Genomic DNA, 19,903 nt, shown 5'->3' on the forward strand with positions numbered 1-19,903 from the left:
TTACTTATTCTAAAAATTTTAGTTTTACCTTTCTTTTTCTCAGGAATGTGTTAGATATCGGATATATTAAAAACTGGACGCATTGTATGCCTCTATTTTGAACGATAAAGTAAATTTTTTAATGAATGAGTATCCTAGGCTGGTATGCTAAGCGTAAAACGGGTAAATCAATTTATATTATGCAAATTTGCCTATCTTATGAATTGTTCTTCTTATTTTTTGTGCATTAGTTGTGGGTTAGAAATCAGACCTGTTAATAAAACTGAACATATTATATACTTCCATTTTTAGTATTCAAATAAGTTTTCCAATTAATATGTTTCCTAGGCAGCCATTCTAAGGGTAAAACGTGTGTCTCAATTTTGTTGTTTTGAGTTTAATAAAGAATTTTTTTTGTATTTTTGGGTCGTAGGAATGTGTTAGAAGACGGATTACTTAATTTCATAAAATGGATTACCAGAAATAGACCTTTGACATTAACAAATAAGATATTGCGTCATGTTTTCTAAGTTTCGTTAAGTTTCTTGGAGTATGGCAAACTATTCACACTGTTATGTCCATAATATTCAAACATTATTTTATTTGCCTATAAATGCTGGTAAGCTGGTAGTATGTCACTGATTAGTCCTGATTGACCTCATATCCACTTATTTACTTTATTCATTTTTCACTATACAAAAATTGTTTATTCAGAATAGAATGTATCCTGATTAAATAGAATACTTACTTAGACTTAGGTCTTCCCTCGCCAGCTGGCACATAAAGCTACAATGGTGCCTTTCTCCACGACGATCTGACAGTGTAACGTCATTCTCAAGGCATCGGTCTAGTGTTGCCTTGTGTTTTCCCTGTTTTCTGATGGTGGGAGGAGTCCGACGCCACACATCATGAGGGAGGCGGCCCTCGCCCATCTTCACCATATGACGCCAACAATGCCATCGGTCAATTATGATTCTATCGGTCAGGAGTGGTTGCTTTGTGTTTTTACGTATTAAGACGCTAGTGATCTTATCGGGGCAGTGGACGCCAAGGACGCTACGAATACGCTTTTCCAGCTGCTTGGTAAACGCCCAAGACTCGCATCCGTACATTAGTACGGAGAGGACGCTGCTGTTGAAGAGTCAGAGGTTGATCTTCGGGAAGTATGCTGCGTTCCTTCGTATGTTCCTTAGTTTATTGAAGGCGCTACCTGTGCACGCAATGTGTGTGGTGATTTCCCGCTCAAGGTTCCCATCATATTTATTGAAACTACCAATGTATATAAACTCTTTCACCTCCTCTAGTAAATCTGATTCAACTTTGAGCGGTGGGGCAGGTAGGGTATTGGTGTTGTTGCGCATAACTTTGGTTTTCTATTTACTGATTGACAGACTAGCTTGTTCGGCCGTGTTGGAGAAATAAGTGATATTTATCGGCAGCTCCCCTCTTAAATGAGATAAAAAGCTATATCATCAGCAAAATTGCCGTCATAAAGTTTGGGGTTTTGGTTCTGCTGGATTCCTCCTGTGAAATTGCATATTCAAAGGATTTAGTCAATGACCATAGGAAACAGCAATGGCTACAGGATTCATCCTTGGTGGGCAAAAAATTTCACTCTAAACTATTTGTTAATGTCCCCATCATCAGTCCTCACAGCACTTAGCTGGTCCTCGTATAATGCGATAATTATACGGACACTCCTATCGGAGAATCCATAATACCATAAAATTATCCAAAGTCAGTCCTTGTGGACTGAATCGAACGACTTCAAAAGTCAATGAAGGAAATAATATTCCTAGTCTGCCATTCAGTTGATCTTCTATGAGTACTCTCAAACTAAATATAAAGTCAGCACACAACCTGCCTGGTCAAAAGCCATGCTGCTCATCTTAGTATTGCATAAATTTTCGATTGGATGTGGTTCAATAGTATTTGGTAAAGTATTTTACTCCCTATAGACTGTTGTGTGATACCTCGCCAGTTATTGCAGCCGACAGTTCTTCCTTTTTTAAAGAGCTTGACAATCACCCTTTCTTCCAGTCGGTGGAAATATTTTCAGTTTCCCAATATCTGAGCAAAAACCTGGAGTAGGGGCTTGGCCATGACTTTGGCTCCGTATTTCAGGAGTTCAGGGTGTAAGCCGTCTACTCCTGCAGCTTTATCATTCCTAAGTTTATGTAATACAGTATTGACTCCAAGCAGGCTAAAGGATTCTTCGCTTGTGTCGAGCTAGAAAAGTAGCAGCTCAGCCGGAGGAACTACAGGATTTGTAGGTGGTGTACTGAACTACAGGTTCAGTACCTCATTGAAGCACTCCGTCCATCTCTTTTCGATGTCTTCCTTTTTTGCTAGAAGTTGGCCAGCCTTACTTTCGATCGAAGAAGCCGGATTGCTGAAATTTTCAGTAATTTTCCTTGTGATACGACGGACTATCCGGCTGTCTCCGTTACTGGCAGCTGCACAGCTTCTGTTGCCTTTTTTTCGGGAAAGAGGCATCTGTCCAACCTTGTAGACTGTTTTACGGCCTTGTGGGCTTTCTTATAATTTGATTTCAAATGGTCTTTGTACTCGACAGTGGTCTCGTTGTCGCATGAGTCTAACATGATTTTGGCTTCTTTCCGGTCATTCATTAGTTTCCAAGGGCTGTCGCTGATCCACTGCTTAATTTTGTTTTCACATATCCAATGTTTTCTTCGGCGGCACCCCGCACACGCTGTCTAATAGACTCCCAACTCTCGTCAACTGTTGTAGTTGTTTCTTCAGTCGGAAGACTCGCATACCAGTTAGTAAGGTTTACACAGTAAGTTTATCGAAGCCTCTTGTCCAAGATCTCCCGGATGTCAAAACCCTTAACAGTCTTTTTTGCACTTTCCCACAGTCTTCAACTTTAGCTTGAAACTGGCGATTACCAGTTGATTCTCTGAATACGAATCTTCACTACGATAAACACGCACATCTTCTATTGATCGTCTATATCGCCTTTTCACGAGCCTGGCTTCTTGTAACACCGTCATGTGAAGCCCAAGTATATTTGCATACTTTACGTTAGGGTAACCATGAGCCACCGACGATAAGGCTACGGCTAGTACACGAATTAACTAATCACACTCCGTTATCGATGATGGCACCCAGGCCATGTTGGCCTAACACACGAGGTGCTTGTCTATAATCACTACCAACGTCAGCGTTGAAGTCGTCACACACAACTAATACATGATTCTCAGGTGCTGTTTTGACTAGGTCGTTCAGATGTCTTTAGAAACTATTTTTTCGGTCTCATCAGCTTCATTTATGGGGGCATAGGCTGCAATAACAGTTAATTTAGACTCGGAGCTTGCAAAACGGGCTTTAAGCATTCTTTCATCCCTAGGTACAAACTTTAACATTGACTTCTTTGATTGTTTACTGACAACTAGGGCAACTTCTTCTTCGCGTCTCTTGTCTTTAGCCGAGAAAGAAGACTTCATAGCTGTCGACACACATGCTGTAGGCCTGTCATAAAGTAAACACAAAATGTCACAAGTCATAAAGTAAAAAAGAAAATAAGGTTGAAAATCTCAGTTCCTTCAGTGGCATCAGCGGTGCAGAGAGCGTTGACGAAGCCCTTCTACTCTTCCTGAAGCAGTGCTTCAGCAGTGATATCTTCAAGATGTTGTTGTCGAAGTTTCTGCTGCCAGGTCTTTTTACAGGGTAGGTGGCAAGTGTTTCGCCCGAACTGTCTCCTTTACCCTGGCTTTGTACAGGCTGTCACGTCAATGAAGCCGATGACAGTCGCAGTTAAAAAGTCGAAATGCTTTGTGAAATACATAATAATTTTGAGACACATTTCAGTTTGTACAGTTGGATAGTCGATCAGTTCAGGCTTAAGAGTTCTTCGGTTGCTCTGTTAGGTAGCCTGAATAATTCATATTGGGTTTCTGTATTGGTACGGGAAGAGTCCGTCAATGGAATTCCGAGTCAAGACATTTCTGTCCAAAGATTATAGTCAGTCGATGAAGCCGCATTTCTAAGAAAGCCAATTTAATTAAGTAAATTCTTCTTCATAAATAGAATAGTAAGGTCTGAGGGAAATTTTAATAGCTTTCTTTTGAATAGTATCCGCATAAAAGCTATAGCACTGATTTTGTTTAAACCTGGGCGCCACTCAGGACTAGGAGGATGCCTATGAATTCTTAAGATTTTTGTGTATGTTCTTTATGACTCCCCGAAGTGTTTGCTCAAGGCTGTCCCCCCCCCCCCAAAGAAAACACATTTTTGGATCTATTTCTAGACAAAAATGATGGTTTTGTTAACAAATGATATTTAATGTTATCTATTATATGAGTGACCTAGCTAAAAGGTAATGCAATATATTGAAAAGTGATAGTAATCTCATATATAAAAAATAAAAACATATGTATTTACCAAGGCTTTGCATGGGAGGGTTCATCTCTTGATGTTGAATCAGAGCCCCCCCCCCCCCTCCAATAAAATAAAGGTGTCCTAAAAATTTTGTTTTTGATTTATCTTGTCTGTAGGTGTTTTTGTTCAACACGGAAACCACAAAGGACAACCCTGTTGGAGTCAAGGCCGAACATAATAAGAACAGGCACGTCAAACTTTTTTTGAAGCTGGCAATACTTTTTGGGAACAAGTTTCTAGGAATAGAACTAACCGTTTTAGATAGTCGAACCATATACCAAGGTTTTAGAAAGCAATGTTGTATTACCCACAAATCCGTAAATCATCAGGTTGTTTCTTAGAAATAACCTGCAATTTTACCAAGTTTGTATTCAAGCAAAAGAGCGTTAAGTGAATGACTTTAAGCATAAAACCTAAAAATAATTTCAGTTACGCTTAAAAAGATCTTTAGATGATTATTTTTGTCTTTTTTCAGGCGCTTCGTGAAATTTCAAGAAAAATGCCTGAAACATTTGAAGATATGTTGGCAATAACTCACGTAACTCAAGCTAATTTGGAAATGTATGGTGATGCCCTTCTGGAAATATCAAAGGCCTATAGTGAAAGGAAAATTTGTAAGTCTCTACCCAAGTGAAACCCACTCGTTTGTATGCTTGTTTCAAATGTTTTGCATTTAGCCAATTTTAAAAAAAAAAAAATATAAACCATTAATGTTGACATAGCACATAACAAAATGAAAATGATTCAGCTACTATTATGTCTTATTCTACAAAAAAGGATGACTGACTTTTTTGCTGTAAAAATTGCTGAAAGAGAAGAAAATATCAATTTCTTTAAAAATAGAGAATAAGTGTAATGAAATTCCTATCGATAGGCCATCTAAATATCATACTAATTTCATAAATTATTATTGTAATTTTTTCCGTTTCAGTATTAGTTACTGGAAGATATAGTTAAATGACTATATATAAAAAAAAAATATATATGGATATATAGTTAAATTAAGGCCCGGTCGTTTATTAAAAAAAAATAAAAAAATAAGAGTATAGGGAATATGTTAATTAACCTTTTAGAAGTCAGTCTGACCAAAAAAAGAGAATCTATAAATGCACCTTTAAAAAAGCTTCTTAACGAAGTGTCTAATTGACTTGTGAATGGTCACATAGCACGGTCTTGTCACAGGTTCTGAAGTGACTTAAATAGAAAATTTCTAAAAAGATGTCAAGTAAGGTAGCAACCAGCTCACGATCAGAAATTTCCAAATTTAGCTCGTAAATTATCGATTTGCGATAACTGAAAGCAGAATAGTAAATGCAAAATCACTATAAAATTCACTGGAGAAATTGACACTTTTAAAAATGGTAAATAAATATCAGGGAAAACTCTTCTACGATTTTAATATGTCACCTTGGCATGTATGTTTGGGTGGAGGAGGGCGGTGTACATCTGTTTTGGACTCAGGTGCCTGGGGTGCTGCAGTGATTTGCATGGCTGCCCATAAGCTGAATTTTTTTTTTTTGGGGGGGGGGGCTTACCTGGTCTAATCGGCACTTCCAATGCTGTATAATAGAAATCTCAAAATAAAAATATAAGGCAGCGTCATTCAAGCAGGGGGTGGGGGGGGGGCTTGTCGCCTTCTGCCCCTCGCCCTTCTAGGTGCCCATGGTGATTTTTTTACTAGTAGCAGTTGTAGATTAGCATATAAAATGACGAACTGAAAGAAGAAATTGAATATAGAGCCATTCTTAGGGTTGATGGTGCCAGGAGAAAAATTATTTACAGCACCCCCCCCCTCTCCCCCCTCCTCCAGACTAAAATATAAGCAAAAAAAGCCGAATAAAAGTGATAAATTTTATTAAAGTGGGCAAATCCCAGCCGCGGTGCCGCGCGTCGATTTTTGTATGGATGGATTAAATAAAAGTTGGCAATTTTTTTTATTTGAATTATTTCTGGCTTTTGTTAGGTACAAGTAAAACTGAAAAAAAAAATAACAACTAACAATACATTTAAAAAATTCTAATCAGTACTTTCAATCAAATAAAACTTCTTCCCCAGAAAAAATTTAAAAAGTACTCTGGTTATGGGTCCTTAATCAATGGGATAACGTTACTAAACTACGTAAGATATTAAAAAACAAAGAAAATCGTAAATCTTCTCGGTCCTACTACAAAAATGAGATTAAAGAATTGCTTAAGATCAAACCATAAAATTGGTATTCAGAGGTTAATAAGTTTGGTGACAAGGGCAAGACTTCTAACCAGCTAAATTTCAACCTACCTGAAGCCTCTGAAGTTACTGCCAATAGCCTAAACAAATTCCTCTCCTTGGCTCCATTGTCCAAAGCCTTCCAGTATTGTCTTTTCAATTACTAATTGATGATCTCCCCCGTTTTTTCCATTTATTTCTTCTCTAGAAATCGAAAGAAGAATTGAAAGACTAAGAAAAACAAGTTTCTGCCTTATGGATATCCCTTTCCCTTATTAGTGCCTTCATTGATTTTGTTTCAATGCCCTTGTCTGTCTTTTTCAATGAGAGTACCAACTCCGGGATATCTCCCCAAATATGAAAACAGGGTTTCATAACCTACTTAAAGAAGAAAGATGGAAAGTCTGGTTTTGAATGTATTCGCCCTATTTCTCTCACTTCTATATTCTTGAAAATGTATGCAGGACTCCTTAAGACTGGCTTAAGGAACAAACCGAACAAGTTGAACATTGTTCAACTTGTGAACACTATTTGAAATATTCTTGAAAAACCTAATATTTAGCTTTATTTACTTTCCGTTAATCTCCAAAGAGCATTTGATCTTGTTAATCACATATACTAGTTGAGAACTAATCACTGAATTTAATACTAATTCTTCCCTTGTGAATTTGGCTGCATCCTTCTTATCAAATAGATTAATCAAAAAACTTTTTCCACAATATAAGTTTTTCAAAGAGAAGTAAAGAACTCCATTAAACAAAAATTAGCTAAAATAAAATCAAATAATCTACCAAGCGTGATACTACCACAAATCAGCATCGATAAATATGTGAAACCCAAAATGAACAGAAATTACAATAAATAACCAAGTCAAACTCAAAACAAGCAGAAATTAACATGAGTAGGGCTCAAAATCCCTATGCCTTCCCAAGGCCAGACATAATTTGCATTTTACTGAAAAAATATAAAGGTTTTTACTTTTATAACTTTAATAAATCAAATGATATTAACATTTTGATTACTAAATATCAGTATATGTATATTAAACTGATAATGCAAATTCATTTGTATTTTTTTCAGTAAAGTGCAAATTATGTTCTGGCCTTGGGAAGGCATAGGAGTTTTGAGCCCAACTTATGTTAATTTCTGCTCGTTTTGAGTTTGACTCGGTTATTTATTGTAATTTCTGTTCGTTTTAGGTTTCATTTATTTATCGATGCTGATTTGTGGTAGTTTCACGCTTGGTAGATTATTTGATTTTATTTTTGCTCATTTTTTGTTTAATGGAGTTCTTTACTTTTCTTTGAAAACCTCATTTTGTGGAAAAAGTTTTTTTAATCAATTTCTTTTCGTTTTATTAAAAAGAAAATGATACTTTAAATCTTTTGGTTTTTTAAGACTTAATAGTTTGACCTGTTATTTGTATGCTGGAGAAAAATTTTCAGCAATTTTTAACAACATACACCCTTTTAAAAATCTAGACACAAATAGTAGTGTTTAATTTAGTTTCACCTTATATGCCCCCAGGGCATAAATTAAAACCGTTACCCTAAGGGCTCAGAGGGTGGTTCCATCCTCTAAGACCCAATTTCCAGAACTTTCAACTACGTTAAACAAAATGGCACTAGCCATTTCAATTTCCAATCGAATGAGCCCTTTTTGAAGTTTCTACGACAACACGTTCTATAATAACCTTATATGCCTCAAGGGAATAACTTACAACCCTTGCCCTGAGGGCTGTGGGGGGGGGTCTCATCCTCAAAGACTTAATTTCCAGAGTTTTCAACTACGTTGAACAAAATGGCTATCTTAAAATTTTGATTGAATGTGTTTGGGGAAAAGGTGGGCGTGAGAGGGGGGTTAGTTGCCCTCAAAATTTTGATTGGATGTTTTTGGGGAAATGACGGGCGTGGAAGGGGTGTTAGTTGCCTTCCAATCACTTTCGACTATTAAAAAGGGCACTATCCATTTCAATTTCCAATCGAATGAGCCCTTTTTGAAGTGTCTGCGACAACTCTTTCATGAAAAACCATATATGCCCCCGGGGCATAACTTACAACCCTTGCCCTGAGGGCTGTGGGGGGTTGTCATTCTTAAAGACCTAATTTCCAGAACTTTCAACTACGTAGAACAAAATGGCTATCTTAAAATTTTGATTGGATGTGTTTGGGGAAAAGGTGGGCGTGAGAGGGGGGCTAGTTGCCCTCCAATCACTTTCGACTATTAAAAATGGCACTAGCCCTTTGAATTCCCAGCTGAGCAGGCCTTTTTTGAAGTCTCCGCATCGGCGCTTTTTATAAAAACCTCATAGGCCCCCAGTTTATAACCAACCACACTTACCTGATGGTATTTGAGGGAGTATCCTCCTCAAAAACCTCGTTTATATCGGGATAACACCTATACCGAAGAAGCCTGATCACTAGAAATTTCAATTGGAAGAGTTTCGAGGCATGGTGGGCGTGGAATGGGTGTTAGTTGCCTTCCAATCACTTTCGACTATTAAAAAGGGCACAAGCCACTCCAATTTTCAATAGAATGAGCCCTTTTCGAAATTTCTACGACAACTTCTTCGATACGAAGTGCCCTGGTCTAAAGGAAAAAAATAAAAAATAATACATTGTGCCAACATCGTTCTTATGTGCCCCCAGAGCATAACTTAAAACCCTTGCCCTGAGGGTTGTGGGGGAGTGTCCTCCTCAAAAACATATTTTCTATCTGGAAATCAACTACGCTGAACAAAATGGCTATCTCAAAATTTTGATTGGATGTGTTTGAGGAAATGGTGGGCGTGGAAGAGGTGTTAGCTGCCTTCCAATCACTTTCGACTAGCGAAAAGGGCACAAGCCATTCCAATTTCCAATCGAATGAGCCCTTTTCGAAGTGTCTACAACAACTCCTTCAATACGAAGTGCCCTGGTATGGAAAAAAACAAAAAAATAAATAATACATTGTGCCAACATTGTTCTTTACGTAGGCAGCGCGATTGCTCTGCCTATGATTACAAGTAGTTAAATGTCTGAATGATTATTCCAACCCTCTCCCTGTCCCCAATGGAGCATCCCAAGGTATTATCCTAAGCTCCTTCCTATTCTCAGTCATGATTAACAGCTTGACTAAGGAACTTCAAGACGAATGGAAATTTGTCTTGAAACTATGACGGTTGTTGAAACTTTTTATAAAAATTTAATGAATAACCCTATGAGCATCCTCAGTGACTCCCTTTCCACAAGATGCCTTGATTTGGACATGAGATTAAACCCCCTCTAAATCTATGATTATGCTAATTTGTTTCCTTAAATCCCCACCTCTTTTTCTTAATCCTACTCCTCCTGAAATTTCTGTGTCCTCCTTTAAATTACTTGGTGTCATATTTTCTTCTAGTTTAGAGTGAGATATCCAAGTCTAAAATATATTATCCGTCAAGCTAATGCATGTATCTCCCTTCTTAAGATTGCAAATAAATTTGGCATCCCTCCTCCCATTATTTAAGGATTTGTACTTCTTTTGTTAGCCCCAATCTTAAATATGCAAGTTCAGTTTGACACCCTTGCGTCACAAGAGAAGAGTCAGATAAAATTGAATCTATACGAAAAAGAGCCCTGTGAATAATTTTCGAAGAAGGTCAAGTCCTATACTCCCTATTTCTAAAAATAATTCTAGGTTAGAAACACTTAAGTGCAGGAAAGGTATATTGTGCCATCGCTTCTTCATTATGTCACAACAAACCCTCGTATGGAAAAAAAAATTCCCGAAAAGACACTCCCTCTCCAGGTTTTCCTGTCCCGGCTCCTGGCCTTATCTCCGGTTCGATACTGTACCTTGAAATACAAGAAAACCTTTGTTCCCGTTATTACAGAAAAACGAAAAAATCTGTTAGTTTACCTCTTTTATTATTTTGTACTGGTGCTGCTTAAGTCTTATATTTGTTCGCCTGCCCCACCCCCTTTTTTAGTGTTCTTTATAACAATAATTTTTTTTACCGGTTTTTATCGTTTTAACCTCTTATGACACTCCCCACTTTAATTATTGATTACCGAATAATTTTTAATTTTGGCATTCTTTGTCGATTTTGTAATTTTCTTGTTTGTCATGTTTCTATTTATTGGCTCTGAAATTCGAATTCGATCCTTCAGGGCTTCTAATAGCAATTTTTTGTGATAAATATCTTATCTACGAACGTAAATTGTGATCAAAAGTAGGGAATCAGGCTTATTATGGACAACTCAGGAATGTAGCATGGACCAAGTTAGCAAAACAAAATATTTGCATGATTTACTTGTTCTCTTCTCGGTCCAATCCTTCAGAGTGGGGGTCCAACTCCTGGTGTAGCCTATTATTTGGTTTGGGATGCGGGCTGATGGTTTAACTCTGTAAACTTAATTAGAGTTGGCCCAGTTCCTGGGTCATTGGTAATAAATCTGGGGAAGGTAAACAAGAAGTATAGATAAAAGCACAGAATGGCCGACCACCAACACCCTATTGCACTTTCTGGCTCAAGGGCTAAGAAACAGAGATCAGCAACGCTGTTAGGGCCTGTAAAGTCTAGTGCTGCACCCTCTACCTTCTCAATTAAAGTTGAAAATATAGCCAACATATTAGTTAATGGCTGTATAGCTTCCCCTGGCAGATTTTCAAATTTTTGGTCCTAAATTAAGATTTTGTCATAATTTTATCCAGAGCCTTACTCTGCCAAGTTTCTGTTAAGAGCGGTATAATACTTGAGTAGGGAAATCAGCTCTGCTTTCCATGTGATATTTACGATTAGGGGTAAACTGTATTCGTGAGAAGATAAAAATTCGATAGACTTGCAAAGCAAATCCAGGCTGCAAGTCAAAGTGTTTCTGGCTAGGGGTTATTAGCACCAAATTCAAATTATCACACTAATGGCTTTAAAACGCCCTATAAATTTCACTCCTTTCATTATTTTGGAAATGTACAACTTCATGTGAATAATGTTTTTGAAAATCTTGCAGAATAATAACTGGTACCCAATCACAAATACCAGTCTACTAAGACAAATCGACTAGAACAATGGCAGTACGGTAAATTTGATAATAACTTGTTTTCTTAATCAATAATCGCGATTGTTTTCACTAGCTGGTCTTATACGGTGGCGTTAATAGCATAGGAGGGGTTCGGGGGGCTTGCGCCGCCTTAAAATTTTGAAAAGTACCTGTTTGAGAGGGGGGGGGGGGGGTATTCTCGGAGAAAAATGTATTTTTAGCGTTTCATTGAAAAAATTGAAAAACAGGAGATAGTTGTCCCTCCCCCTGAATTCTCATTGTCCCTCCCCCTGAATTGTCTCACCAGTTTCGCTTTCCATTGGGTGTTCACAACTGGCACTTTTTTGTTGGCAGGGCATGTCGCAAATAGCTCTTTTGATATTATTTTCTGTTTCAGTAATAATGGCTGAAAGAGAAGAGAGGAGAATAAGAATGACTAACCAATCACAGACTAACCAATCAAAAAAGGCATTCACTTTCCATGACTCTGACAGTGATCAAGAATGGCAATCGGCAACTGCTTCGGGTCAATCACCGACTGTTCAAGGTTCTGGAAATGCCAGGCATGGCTTAAAAAGAAAAGCCACAAGTAGAAGAGGTGGTTTCAAACGATGGCGTGGAAGGGGCAGAGGAGGGTGAGTGTTTCTTTCTTATCTTTTCTCAGATCAAGTATCAAATGGCCATTTTTTACCATTTCCTTGGTAAAAAATGGAAGCGTTATATCGCTAAATTATGCCTGAATAAAATGATTACTTTAAAATAAAAAAATAATAAGAAAAACCAATAAATTGGGTCTAAGGTATGTAGAATTCGTAGAAGAAAATTGTACCCTGGATGTTTTGCATGTATAGTCAACAAGATGTTTTCAGTGCAAATGAAGAAGAATAAAACGGAATTAAAACCACGAGAAACTAATCAAGTCTTACATTTTGAAAATTATACTTGGATAAAAAAAAGTTTGGATAGAATATATAATGGTAATTGTCAACCCTGCCTCATAGTAACCACTTCTCCACATGCGACCCCACCTTTTTTTAAACAGAACAAAATAGAATTAAAGCAGTTAGAATCTAAAACAATGAGACTGAAGTTTAAAATCAAAACTGAAACAGGAAAATCAGAAGCATGGTAAAAAGACATAGGCAATAAAGTTCCTAGGGTCCAATCCGGGACCTAACCCAAAAAAAGGTTAAATCCATTACTTAAGTCTAGACTAGTTTAGTGCCACTTATGGATATTATCCGATCCTCAATAATGGTGGCAATGCGAATTTTTGAATAATATTTAATGAAATTTGTAAATCACGGGAAAGAATAGGAAAAAAGGCTCGTCATTCATTCAAGGAAATGGATTTTTTAGTATTACAAGTTTTTGTTCCTGCCACTACAAACAACTCACTGCTGAATCAAGTCACCTGACGTCATCAGAGCAGTGCACGCTCCTCTCACCCAATCTATTCAAAGCTTCACTTTTTACCCCATCATGTGAATTTAAAATTCTGTTTAAATCCTTTTAATGACCTCTCTTCTGTAGCGGCGCAATGGGTTTGACCTTAACTTGGCAATACGGGACCCAGAGATCCAACTTAGCTGTAGCAAGACACTGCAGGGCCGGCGTATTGACCTTAGTAGTCAAGAAGCGTTGTTAATCCGATTGCTTACTATGATCTCTTTCTGTCCCATTTGGGAACGACCTTGTTTTTATTTTGTCCCTGATGGATGGCCAAAAAGGGAGTTTCTGGCAATCTATCATCCGTAAAACGTGGCCTTTCTTTCATTGTAGCCCAAAAAACTGGAATAGAACCACATTTTCTGTGCAGCTTATTGTTTGAGACTTTCAGTCGAATGCGTACTTTAGCCTATCCTTGGACAATTCCTCTGGTAAACATTTAAAAAATCTTCCTCTGCCTATAAAAACGTCCACGGTTTAGAGTCATATTTACCCACTGTCATGGCTTACAATATTCTAATCTTAGTTCACAGATTTATCTTCCTATTCTTCCTAACTTTTTTCAGCTGTAAAAAAAAACAGCCTGTGCTATGGGCATTCTTCTTTTTAAATCTTCACTGCATACACCATCTTTGGTAATAATGCTACCCAGTTAAGTGGTCTTCCGCTTGGTTGAATTTTGGTTTCCTAACATCCCCTCTTTACTCTCATTTATTTTCAGTCTTAGCGAATTAAATTAAAAACCTCCGAAATTCATTTATCTTGCCAACTGTTGTCTAGGACACTCAGATTATCTGTGTAATCTAGAGTTTTGCCTTCCCATTTGATACCATTTCCTTAAGGTAAAGTGCATCAGAACAATCCATATAAATAGGATAGGTAAAATCCTGCTTAACTCCTGATTCCACACTGAATCAACCAGTAAACTATCTTCCTACCTTAACCACGCAAATATTGTTCTCGTATAGCACTAATTACTTTAATGTACCTGTTTTTGGTATACCATCCAGGGCAGGGATAAGACCTTCAATAAAGCTTTTCTCTCAATTGAATCAAACGCTTCTTAATTATTAATCTATGGGCGATGCTCTCCCCTTCCCAAAACCACTCCCTTTCCCAAGGGAACCTCTTCTCATAAAATTATATCTACAGAATCTCTTAATTCAAAAAGTACCATCATGCTGGTTAATTTGCTTTCTATAGAAATCAAACTAATGCCTCTATAATTACCAAACTCACTCTTTCCACTTTTCTTATAAATGGGTTTAATTAAAGCTTTCCTAAAATCACTAGGTACTTTCCCTTTCCATAGATTATATTTGTAATCTTCGGCAGTTTATCTCTAACTCCGCAACCACTATGTTTCAAGACTCATTTACCATAGCTCCTAAAGTCTCATTATTTTTAAATCGTTTTAATTCTGTCTCTAAGTCCACTTGGCAAAATAAACTTCCTTCACTTTTGAATTATCAAAAATTTGTTCATTCTGTTCTATATCCTTTCCCACAACTTTATCACAGTTTAACGTATTCTCAGAATGTTCTGCCCATTTTTCTTTAAAGTTTTCCTTAAGACTAGTTCTCATATTTAAATGGGATAAGTCCAGACTGATTACTTCCTCGTGATTTCTTAAAAGGCCAGCACAATATCTCACTATTATGCCGCCTATGTGCATTTCATCCATGGCTCCTCGGTAATTTTATCCATGGCTTCCATTTCACAGCTCCTTAATTCACATAATATTTCCTTCTCTACTTCCCCAACTTCCTCTTATTCTTGTCAGGTCTAAAACAAGAAAAGTCTTTTGCAAACAACCTCTTCTCTCTTCGGTCAAGCGTTTCGTGTGAATATTCCCATCTGTCTTTTTAACTTTCCTCTCTAAGATATCTTCCGCTGCTTGGCAGACTATTTTTGTAAAATTATTCCAAGTGTCAAATTCTAAACTCTCCTGGATAATTACCTAAAAGGTAATTACCTAAATGAAGGCTAATCACGAGAAGCAGCGGATGATTCGGGTACAACCACGCCGAAAGCACTCACGGCCCAAAGCAGAGAATCAGAAGATTGATACCTTCGCTACGCGGACTATTGGTCAGCAGGCGAAAAAAATTTTTTAAAGCTAACTTTAGCATGTTGTCTAAGCAAAACTAGGTTTTGTCCTAAGATTTCGGTTTATTGCAAGTTTAGACCTCTGGATGGATCAATGAACATGATATTGCATTTTGAAAAGCTACGTATAATTCTTGTATGGGGTAAAAGTGATGGTTTTATTTTTTCATTGAGCTGAAGCCCACAGTGTGTGAGACAGCTAAAGCCTACAGTGTCTGAAGTGGTGTTTTATAGTCTACGTTAAAGGAGACTATCTGAAATTGTTCCATCAAGATTCCTTTTCTTTGAGCTATGTTCCCCCTTTCTTGTGGAAAGTTGCATTTTAGCATTAAGGAGGAGGGCACCAGCTTCAAATGGAAATTTGGCTAAAATCTCAAAGTGCAATATTCTTGGTATTCAATATTTCCTGGCAATATTGGCCAAAGATCCCCTTTTGATTAAATTAATTAAAAAACTTGCCGAATAAGAAGTTTTCCAAGAATAGTAAAGAGCAATATTAAATTAAGACCAGGAGAAATAAATTCCTATAATTATTCAAACTCAAAACAACCAAAAATTACTCTATTAAAGAATAAATGAAAGCCAAAACGAATAAAAATTAGATAAACAATCATAGCAAATACAACAGGTACTAATATACTGACATACAGCAGATACTAATTTAAATGAATAAATAAATCTTAAAACGAGTAAAACTTAAATTGAATATGCAAATAAAGCTTAAAACGAATAAAAATCACTAAAAACAAGAGTTTGGCTACTGTCCCCTTCCCTAACTGTAAAACTGTGTATTTGAAAAAAGAGATGGCCTTTCAGAGCGCTCAAATAGCAGCCTGGGTGTCGTCCAAGTATAGCTTGATTTGTGAATTTCTCGTGGTTTTTCTGCTGTGAGGATGCGTGTAATCGAAAATTTGATTGTCCTAGTTTTCATCTCGTCTGGCAGTGGCGCCATCTATATTCGTTAACTTACGGCTCTCTCGACTGTTGAAAAAGCCGCCAGATGCCACTACAAGTCAACAGCGATCCAACCGTAGCCACAGAGGGAAAAGAGCAGGCCAGAGAAATAAAAATTGTGCTATCCCTGTTCTTGTTTCTAACACGAGAGCGAGGTCTCTCAGAACGACAAGGGAACGTATTCTGACAGTAGTTAAATAATTCCCTCCTAGTGAAATCCCGTCCGTGGTATGATGACCCAGTATCGTCGCTGTCAATTACCCCACCTCCCCTACCACCTGAGTTTTTCTTGGCGAAGTGCAGACTGCCCAATATCCTAGTATGTAATGCCCGATCGCTAAACACCAAAACCGACGAACTTGAAGTAATTCTCAAACAGACGAGTTCCCCCATTGCTGTGATCACAGAATGTTGAGATATTAACGATGAAACCGGGCATATCAAAGGGTACAATTGTTTTTTTAATACGAAACGCGACCGAGGGATTAACCGACGAGGCGGCGGGGTCGGCCTGTGCTTTCGGGAAGACTTACCTTGTAAATTACTAAGTCAGCCCAGTGACTCAAGCCATGAAGTAATATGGGTCGAATGCAAGCCAAAGCGACTATCAAAGCGATATTCGTGCTTGGTTGTAGCCGCAGTTTACTATCCCGAGAGTGCAAAGAACAGGAAAAAACTGATCCAGTATATCCAAAACTGTACTGATGACCAACGCCGCAAACACGCAGTGCCTGCTTTTGTAATCGCTGGCGATTTCAATCAGACTAATAGGGCATGGGTCTCCAGCATGCTTGACCTCAAGCAAGTTTTCTCAATCCCAACGCACATCAATGGTAGTATATTAGACCTTATTTTCACAAACATTCCCGATTATTACGAAGTACCCTGCTTTCTCGGTCCGTTGCACAACTCTGACCATAATACACTTCTTTGGAAGGCCAAAAATGGCCTTCCAGCACCACGGAAAGTAAAAATTGCCACTCGACCTGTGGCTAAAGAGGCAATTCGTTCCTTCGGACAGTGGATTTGGACGTTTGACTTTGATGAGATTTGCTCTTTGACAGATATCGACCACAAAGTTGATACTTTCAACTCTTTGCTGCTATGTAAATATCATGAACATTTCCCTGAGAAAAAAAATAACTGTTAGTGATACTGACAAACCTTGGGTAACACTAGATCTCAAGATGCTTATCTTAACTAGCTGCCAGTTACATCGCAGTGGTGATATTGTTCAAGCAAACAAACTTCGTAACCGCATTGTTAAACTGTTACGAGCAGCGCAGAAACGGTACGTTCACGACAAAATTTCGCCTTTCCTTCAAGGTGAGCCCCGCAAGTGGCGCTCTGAAGTCAAGTGTCTTACCGGTAAACGTACCACCAGTGACGTTAAGATGCGGAGAGATGACAGAACGCTGATAAAATCAGCTGAAGTGAACGCCTTTTTCACTTCAATCTGTACTACTCACCCGTCCTTCACCGAAGCCGAAATCGAAGCCCTCATTGCTGACGTCTCTGAAGATACAATCGTTGAGGTGTCTGAAAGTACTGCATCTACCAGCATGAGCCGGTTCTTTTCGTACGAAAAAAATTGTTCATTAGGTACATGCAAGGAAAAACAAATTGGATCCTGTATTGTTTCGGATTCGATGCAAAAACAAGATATGCCGTAAATTAGTATAGACCGGGGTAACTCTTGACTCGATGCAGAAATTGTGCAGAGATGCAGAAGTCGTAACTTATTGTAAAAATCAAGTAGCGCATGGCCCTCACCCACTGCCAACTTTTTAGCAGAAAGCTGTTCAAATAATACCTTGTTTAAATTGGAAACGTAGCATGATTCTTGATCTGTATGATTGTTGGCACAAAGTGGGCTCCATGTTTTAAATCTTCAATCTTATTTGTTCCACTGACGATTCTGAATCATGTTTCATGAATATGGTTTGACAGTGAAAAAAGGCTTAAGAGGGGTAAACATGCCACCCATGCCCCCTTGCAAACATGCCACCAAAAGGTCTTGAAACTTGTGTGGCTATTATCTTGGGCCAAGAAGATATGGAGAACGGATTTTCAGAGGCTACCAAAGAAGGGTGTAACCTTGAAGTACCGATTTAACCTTACCCTAGAGCTTGGTGAAATACTTGGTAATACGGGAAAATGATCTAAGGACCGATAATGATTAACCATTTATCATTTGCTATTTTATCAGATTTGATGTTTACGATTAACCGTTAAGAATTAATATACATATTTGATGTTTATGTTTGACCCTGCCCCCCCCCCCCCCAACCTACCATAATTCTTTGTTTTAGTTTTCATAATTTTGTCAATGGAGTATTTTATTTTCATCATGTTTTGGTATTTTTTATTATGATTAACCTAACTTCACTTCTCGAATGTGTATAATAAAACACAAAAACCTTTTTTTAAGTATTTTTTTTTTATCGGTGACTCTTTAGCGATCTTATTCTTTCTCACAGAGAGAGAATTAAAACCAGTTATAAATTTTGAGGGTTTTACCGTTACAATGTTTAAATTGTGGTGAAAAAGGATGGACCAAAGGCTACTGCAATACTTGGTGTTGTTCTGGCAACTTAAATCTAGTCTGGCTAAGTCTAGTTTTGACAATTTCTCTTCACCATGCCCTCTTAAATATCCTTAATGAGTACCGTTCATGGTTGAGGGTATTTTCCACTAATCAATTATCTATTTAGTCACTGTCACTATTATTTTAGTCCCCCAAAAACTGGATAGTTTAAAATTCGAGCTATTTCTCAAAATATTGTTTGAAAATTTACTGAAAATATCAGTAACCTGAAATGGGGACCATTATGGAAAATAAGAGGAAGACTAACTCTTGCTTAAAACGATTCCAACGATTTTTTGTTTATCCTTCAACCGTCAGAAATGAGTGAGATCTTAGACATGTTTGGAAACTTCTTTCGTTTTACGTACTTTTTTAATGTTTTTAATTACTAAACATACTTTTTGGAACACTACCTCAGCCTCAAGTTTTCTCAATTATATATTTAAGGCTTAGTAAAATCAATGTAGGGATTCTTGACACAACACAACTTACTTCTTGGACTTTAAAATGTTCCATCAGAATTTAATACTTCAAAATCCATGTATCTTACAGTTCATTCACTGGATCAAGTGGATATGGCTCTCCAAAATCGAAACGCGGTGCTAGAGGTGGTGCAAGAGGTGCGTCAAGCTCAAGCTCGGTATCTCGGATGCTCATTCCATCAAATCCCGCTTCACGTGTGCCATTAAAGAAACCAGGCTACCTCAATAATCAACGTGTCGTAAACTTGTAAACAGTTTTACCCTGACTTATTGTTTCGTTTATCACGATTTTTTTTTACATTATATATACTAATTAAACGTTTTTTATTGTTTAAGTTGTTCTGTTACCAATATTTGATGTTTTTGTTGCTTCATAATTCGTCTGGATAGCTAGGTGTGTCTTCATAATTTTAATGGTTTGCCCAAAGATAATATGTAGCGATTGTGCGCGAAATATTATCTCACAATATAAACAATTACTGGTTCCGAATTCAAGCCCATTTTCCAGTGAAAGTACTTGTTTTGCAAAGCCAACGTGACAATAAAACTCTGTCTTGTCTGAAAGAAAACACCTAATTCGAGAATCATCGAAGAGGAACTCCACCTCCTAATACCAAGAACACGCTGCCAAGTTTACTTCTCGCTATGAATATCTATTTGTTTCCAAAGCCCAGCGTATGTCTGTCGAAGCATTTTGTGGTACTTTCCCATTACGTGGACATCTTTAAAAAGTC

At 37.7% G+C, this 19,903-nt stretch overlaps 1 protein-coding gene across 3 annotated transcripts in view; it reads left to right on the top strand.

Moving 5' to 3' along the window:
* LOC148951989 (recQ-like DNA helicase blm-1) overlaps window positions 1-19,493 on the top strand; it is a 117,165-nt gene extending 97,672 nt beyond the window's left edge. For all 3 annotated transcript variants that reach the window (XM_089089459.1, XM_089089458.1, XM_089089460.1), the window contains exons 15-17: window positions 4,856-4,994; window positions 11,986-12,223; window positions 19,240-19,493. In XM_089089459.1, the coding sequence (XP_088945585.1) occupies window positions 4,856-4,994; window positions 11,986-12,223; window positions 19,240-19,420 (558 nt within the window). In that variant the 3' untranslated portion in view covers window positions 19,421-19,493. The remainder of the gene's footprint in view (window positions 1-4,855; window positions 4,995-11,985; window positions 12,224-19,239) is intronic.
* Window positions 19,494-19,903: the final 410 nt, after the last annotated feature.

The sequence above is a fragment of the Artemia sp. Qi Xiang Cuo genome, chromosome 5, assembly GCF_049724085.1.
Source record: "Artemia sp. Qi Xiang Cuo chromosome 5, ASM4972408v1, whole genome shotgun sequence".
NCBI lineage: Eukaryota > Metazoa > Arthropoda > Branchiopoda > Anostraca > Artemiidae > Artemia > Artemia sp. Qi Xiang Cuo.